General features: G+C 58.9%; 1 protein-coding gene across 1 annotated transcript in view; it reads left to right on the top strand.

Moving 5' to 3' along the window:
* Positions 1-7244, top strand: part of MUC2 (mucin 2, oligomeric mucus/gel-forming) — a gene marked incomplete at its 3' end in the record, with an annotated part of 28414 nt that overhangs the window by 11676 nt on the left and 9494 nt on the right. Inside the window, exons 24-32 of the mRNA XM_008563406.1 lie at positions 534-690; positions 904-1035; positions 1699-1846; positions 2314-2357; positions 2727-2927; positions 3393-3410; positions 4009-6579; positions 6639-6797; positions 6848-7239. Of these exons, the coding sequence (XP_008561628.1) occupies positions 534-690; positions 904-1035; positions 1699-1846; positions 2314-2357; positions 2727-2927; positions 3393-3410; positions 4009-6579; positions 6639-6797; positions 6848-7239 (3822 nt within the window). The remainder of the gene's footprint in view (positions 1-533; positions 691-903; positions 1036-1698; positions 1847-2313; positions 2358-2726; positions 2928-3392; positions 3411-4008; positions 6580-6638; positions 6798-6847; positions 7240-7244) is intronic.

Consider the following 7244-nt stretch of genomic DNA (forward strand, 5'->3'; position numbering starts at 1 on the left):
GGGGGCGGGGGCGGGGGCGGGGCGCTCTTCGCACAGTGGGAGCCGCCGGCTGCATCGTCCTGCAGCTCTCGTCCTTCAGCTCCGTTCTCTTGCGTCTTTGGCTCTGTGTCCTTTAGACACGTGGCCAGATGACCAGCCTTCCCTCTGAGACCCCTGGCTGGACCCCCAGGATGCCATGCTCACTAGGAAAAGAGGAAGGATACAGATTCCCTAGTGCCCAGCTGTCCCTTGGCTCCCGGTATGGGGGATGGGCAGGTGTTAGGACTGCCGGCTTACAGCTGAGGACCCCAAGGCCCTGAGGGGCTGGGCACCAGGTCTGAACAGCCAGGATTGGCCAAATGTCTCTAGACAGTCCCCCACTCCAGGATCAGCCCCACCAGGGCCCTGGGAGGCTGGTGCTGGGTAACCTGGTTAACTGTACCCTGTCCAGGAGCAGGGCCAGTTTCAGGGTCCTGAGCTCCGGGATCTACGGGGCAAGTTCTGGCCCCATGAAGGCAGCACGGACCCAGGGCACACCGAGGTCTCCTCCCCAGGTGGACCCCACGGTCTTCTATGATGCCTGCGTGCACGATTCGTGCTCCTGTGACACCGGCGGGGACTGCGAGTGCTTCTGCTCTGCTGTGGCCTCCTACGCCCAGGAGTGCACCAAGGAGGGCGCCTGTGTGTTCTGGAGGACACCGGACCTGTGCCGTGAGTGCCCTCTGTCCTGGGTCCAGGGCTGGGGGCCACTACGTGCAGGCTGGGGCATCACTCCTCACCCGCCCAAATGGACCACTGGGGGACCAGGGTTGGCAGGAGCGAGTCTGACGTGTCTCTGCCCCCCGTCCCTCCACCCCAGCCCGCCCTCCCCCTGGCACCCCCCTGTGCCTTCTCTAGTCTGACCCCATCCCCGTCCACTCCCAGCTGTCTTCTGTGACTACTACAACCCCCGGGACGAGTGTGAGTGGCACTACGAGCCCTGTGGGAACCGCACCTTCGAGACCTGCAGGACCGTCAACGGCATCCACTCCAACATCTCTGTGTCCTACCTGGAGGGTGAGTGGGTGCTGGTGGCCATGTAGGGCGGGGCCCTCCAGGGAATGTGACGGCCGACTCGTCTGGCCCCTGTGAGGCTGAAGGCCAGTGTTGTCTGGAGACCCATGGGGACGCCCAGAGAGAGGCATGAGAGGGCCAGGGGGACCTGAGGCCCAGGGTGGGCCAGGCTTAGCTTGCTGCAGAGTTTGTTCATTGCACAGAGGGCTTGGTGCTTGAGCTGAGGCCCTGCCCTCACAGGAGAGCAGAAAAGGAGCAGGTTAGTATGCAAGCTGACCCGCCAGGGGCGGGGAGTGCTGAGGAACACACACAGCAGGGCAAGGTGGGGTGTTCAGACCCAGGTCAGGGGAGGCCTCTGGCGGACGCTGGCATTCAAGCTGAGAACTAGAGACACAGAGTGAGTCATGTGAAGATCGGGGAGGCAGGATCCCACCACGGGATGGGGGTGGTGGTAGCTCAGGGGGCCATAAGAGCCTGGGCAGAGCTGTGCTGGCTATGTGGCTGGGTGGCACTCTGTGGGGCCCAGTGGAGTGGGGAGACAACAAGCCTCTACCTTCCCCATCCCTGGCCTTCCCAGAGAAACATCTCAAGAGAAAGGCCTGACAGGTTAGGGATGATGGGTATGGTCCTCTGTGGTGGTCCAAGCCCCTGCCCTGTGCCCACCAGGCTGCTACCCCCGGTGCCCCAAGAACAGGCCCATCTATGATGAGGACCTGAAGAAGTGTGTCTCGGGGGACAAGTGTGGCTGTTATGTCGAGGACACCCGCTACCTACCTGGATCATCAGTTCCCACTGAGGAGATCTGCAAGTCTTGGTACCTAAGCCCAGATCCCAGGGGACTGGGGAGGCCAGCACAAACACAGGCACACACACTCACGCACACGTGCGAGCACACACGTGGGCACAGCCACACACACGGGTGCACATGCACACGTGCCTATCATGCACACGTGTCTATCACGCACACATGTCTGCACACACCTGCACACAATGCATACGTGTACACAGATGCACTGTCAAACACAGGCACACACGCATGCCACATGAGCCACCAGTCCCTCTCCATGGGGGTGAGGGGTGTTTCTCTTCTCATCCTGTCCTTGCAATCCGGCTTTTTCCTTCCTCCTCTTGTCCCCTCTCTGCCCACAGAACCCAATGGGTGGGGCTCCTCTGAGCTGGCTTTGGGGCAGTGCCGGAGGGGGGCTCGGGCACAGAGGCAGGTGTCCGAGCAGGAGGGCGAAGCCAGGCTGGTGCCCCCTGAGCACTGTGCTTGCTTTACAGTGTGTGCTCCAGCTCCTCGGAAGTCATCTGCCGGCCGGAGGAAGGTAAGCCCCTGTTCCTGGGCTTCTGGGGACAGCTGGGTGGGGGCTGGTCTCCTTCTGGGCTCTGCCCCTTTGTTTCCCTGGGACCCTTCCTAGCTCAGACCTGCCTCTGCTGTGTGGCGACCCCGTGGGGAGCCGGTGCCCTGTGGGGACTTCTGTCGCTCCTCTCCTTGGACCTGCTTCTGTATTCTGATGGGGTCCCCTTCTTCAAAGGGAGGGATTCTGGAGATGGAGTCCCACCGGGGCATTTGTTTTCCTCTTATTAGACCTGGAGGACACCCAGCCTTCCCTCACTTGTAACAGGTGGAGGGAGGCCTTGAGATTCTGTCTCCCCCAACCACGACATGTTGATGGCCTCCTTCTCTCCCCCAGGACAAATCCTCAACCAGACCCAGGATGGCGCCTTCTGCTACTGGGAGATCTGTGGCCCCAATGGGACAGTGGAGAAGCACTTCAACATCTGTGTGTCCACCACACCACCCCCGTCCACCCTGACGACCTCCACTACCGTCCCCACCACCACCACCACCACCACCACCACCACCACCACCACCACCCCGACCCCCAGCACAGGTGAGGCCCCCATGGCCATGCCTCCCTTACCTACTGAGGCTCTTGCCTTCCCCAGTACCCAGCACCCAGCACAAATGGCTGTTGTAGGGCAGGGGACCAGCACGGTGCAGCCAGTCAGTTTGTAACAAGGTGACACTGATGTTCCTCTGAGCACGGGGGGGAGTGTCCCCAGTCCCCTGGCCTTGTGAGTTGGGATGCCAGCACTATGACCACATCCCCAAGCCCAGACCACAGTGGAAAGCGACTTGGGGAAATTTCCAAAAACCAGCAAGAAAATATCCCTCAGGGTTAGAGAGCCATTTCCTTAAATTCCTCTGTGCTTGTTCTGGTTGGAATTGTAGCAGCTTTGGAACAAGATGCCAGGGATATGACAGCCATGCAGAAAATGAACTTTTAAAAATTAAAAGAAGATTTTTTAAAATCTCGAACTATATAATGATAGCCTCTTCCCCCACTCTATTGCAGTGTTATCGACAACTCCAAGTAAGTGACGTTGATTCTTTTGGAGCTAAACAGGGTAAAGAAGAGCGAAGCTGCCCCTGTCCTGGGAAGCTCCCTTCAGGGCCCGGTGCAAGGCCAAGCTGGGCTGGTCCCAGCTGCCTGTGCACCAAAGATGCATGTATTTTGCTGACTTTTCATGGTTTATGGAGTCCTGGGACTCATGAAGAGGGACTTGACTGGCTGTGGGTGACAACATTGTTGGTCAAGAGCAGAGACGAAGCCCCTTCTGGCGCACTTCCTTTACTGGGATGGGTGGTCCTTTTGCTACTTAGTTTTCTGACACGAGGATTTGAAAATAGCTGAGGAAGGACACTGGGCTGGAGCTTCCCGACCTGGGTCGGTCATACCCAGGCGTGTCCTTGGGTAGCCCCTTCTCTCTGGGCCTCAGTTTTTCACTTGTGAAGTGGGAAGTGGTGTCCAGCCCTCCACTCTGCCCTATGACCTGGTCCTTTGATGGTGATGGGGAGGGGATGGGCTGTATCTGTGGGATGGGCATGGAGGTCAGTGAGTCCTCTCAGTCACCTCCTGAGGGTGCCTGTACCCAGGCACCAGTGACTAATGCTGGGCTTTGCTTCCCCAGAGCTGTGCTGCTTCTGGTCTGACTGGATCAACGAAGACCACCCGAGCAGTGGCAGTGATGACGGGGACCAAGAGACATTCGACAGTGTCTGTGTGTCTCCCGAGAACATTGAGTGCAGGTCAGCGATGGAGCCTCACCTCAGCTGGGAGGAGTTGGGCCAGAAGGCACAGTGCGACATATCGCTTGGGTTCATTTGCAAGAATGAAGAGCAATTCGGGAATGGGCCATTCGGACTCTGTTATGACTACGAGATACGTGTGAAATGTTGCCTGCCGATGGATGAGTGTCCTGTGTCCACCCCAGCCACAACCACCACCACGACAACTCCCAGCCCTACACCAGTGCCCACCTTTACCACCTCAGCAACAGCCATGTCCACACCTCCACCAATGCCGACCTCTACCACCTCACAAACGGCCACGCCCATGCCTCCACCAATAACCACCTCTACAACCTCACCAACGTCCACGCCCACGCCTCCACCAATAACCACCTCTACCACTTCACCAACGTCCACGCCCACGCCTTCACCAGCAACCACCTCTACCACTTCACCAACGGCCACGCCCACGCCTCCACCAATAACCACCTCTACAACCTCACCAATGTCCACGCCCACGCCTTCACCAGCAACCACCTCTACCACTTCACCAACGGCCACGCCCACGCCTCCACCAATAACCACCTCTACAACCTCACCAACATCCACGCCCACGCCTTCACCAGCAACCACCTCTACCACTTCAACAACGGCCACGCCCACGCCTCCACCAATAACCACTTCTACAACCTCACCAATGTCCACGCCCACGCCTTCACCAATGCCCACTTCTACCACTTCACCAACGGCCACACCCACGCATCCACCAATAATCACCCCGACAACCTCACCAGCGTCAACGCCCACGCCTTCACCAGCGACCACCTCTACAACCTCAACAACGTCGACGCCCACGCCTTCACCAGTGCTCACCTCTGCCACCTCACCAACGGCCACGCCCACGCATCCACCAATAACCACCTCTACAACCTCACCAACGTCCACGCCCACGCCTTCACCAGCGACCATCTCTACCACCTCACCAATGGCCACGCCCACGCATCCACCAATAACCACCTCTACAGCCTCACCAACGTCCACGCCCACGCCTTCACCAGCGACCACCTCTACCACCTCACCAACGGCCACGCCCACGCATCCACCAATAATCACCCCAACAACCTCACAAACGTCCACGCCCACGCCTTCACCAGTGCCCACCTCTACCACCTCACCAACGGCCACGCCCACGCATCCACCAATAATCACCCCAACAACCTCACAAACGTCCACGCCCACGCCTTCACCAGTGCCCACCTCTACCACCTCACCAACGGCCACGCCCACGCATCCACCAATAATCACCCCAACAACCTCACAAACGTCCACGCCCACGCCTTCACCAGTGCCCACCTCTACCACCTCACCAACGGCCACGCCCACGCATCCACCAATAATCACCCCAACAACCTCACAAACGTCCACGCCCACGCCTTCACCAGTGCCCACCTCTACCACCTCACCAACGGCCACGCCCACGCATCCACCAATAATCACCCCAACAACCTCACAAACGTCCACGCCCACGCCTTCACCAGTGCCCACCTCTACCACCTCACCAACGGCCACGCCCACGCATCCACCAATAATCACCCCAACAACCTCACAAACGTCCACGCCCACGCCTTCACCAGTGCCCACCTCTACCACCTCACCAACGGCCACGCCCACGCATCCACCAATAATCACCCCAACAACCTCACAAACGTCCACGCCCACGCCTTCACCAGTGCCCACCTCTACCACCTCACCAACGGCCACGCCCACGCATCCACCAATAATCACCCCAACAACCTCACAAACGTCCACGCCCACGCCTTCACCAGTGCCCACCTCTACCACCTCACCAACGGCCACGCCCACGCATCCACCAATAATCACCCCAACAACCTCACAAACGTCCACGCCCACGCCTTCACCAGTGCCCACCTCTACCACCTCACCAACGGCCACGCCCACGCATCCACCAATAATCACCCCAACAACCTCACAAACGTCCACGCCCACGCCTTCACCAGTGCCCACCTCTACCACCTCACCAACGGCCACGCCCACGCATCCACCAATAATCACCCCAACAACCTCACAAACGTCCACGCCCACGCCTTCACCAGTGCCCACCTCTACCACCTCACCAACGGCCACGCCCACGCATCCACCAATAATCACCCCAACAACCTCACAAACGTCCACGCCCACGCCTTCACCAGTGCCCACCTCTACCACCTCACCAACGGCCACGCCCACGCATCCACCAATAATCACCCCAACAACCTCACAAACGTCCACGCCCACGCCTTCACCAGTGCCCACCTCTACCACCTCACCAACGGCCACGCCCACACCACCAATAACCACCTCTAACACCGCACCAACGGCCACAACCACGCCTCCACCAACAACCACCTCTACCACCTCACCAACGTCCATGCCCACGCCTTCACCAGCGACCACCCCTACAACCTNCCCACGCATCCACCAATAACCACCTCTACAGCCACACCAACGTCCACACCCACGCCTTCACCAGCGACCACCTCTACCACCTCACCAACGTCCACGACCACGCATCCACCAATAATCACCCCAACAACCTCACAAACGTCCACGCCCACGCCTTCACCAGCGATCACCTCTACAACCTCACCAATGGCCACGACCACGCATCCACCAATAACCACCTCTACAAGCACACCAACGTCCACAACCACGCCTTCACCTGCNCCACCTCACCAACAGCAACGCCCACACCTCCATCAACAACCACGCCCACCCCTCCACCAATGACCACTCCCTTTCCTTCATCAACAACTCCCACCTCTTTCCCATCGACAACTGCCACAACCACCACTGTCACAGAAAGGACTACTTCGGTGACAGCCACCACTACGACATCCATAGTTACATCAGAGCCCACTACAACTGTAACCACCACCATCCCTACAGCAGAATCAGTCAGCACTGTCACAACTACCCTGTCCACCGCAGGGTCATCAAGCACCCCATGTGTGCCTGACTGTAAATGGACTGGCTGGTTTGATTCTGGTAAACCCGACTATACTCAAACAGGTGGAGATGTTGAATTGACCGAAGACGTCTGTGCAGGCTGGGCAGCTAACATATCCTGCAGAGCCAC

This window comes from Galeopterus variegatus, unplaced genomic scaffold, assembly GCF_000696425.1.
Source record: "Galeopterus variegatus unplaced genomic scaffold, G_variegatus-3.0.2 Scaffold13496, whole genome shotgun sequence".
Taxonomy (NCBI): domain Eukaryota; kingdom Metazoa; phylum Chordata; class Mammalia; order Dermoptera; family Cynocephalidae; genus Galeopterus; species Galeopterus variegatus.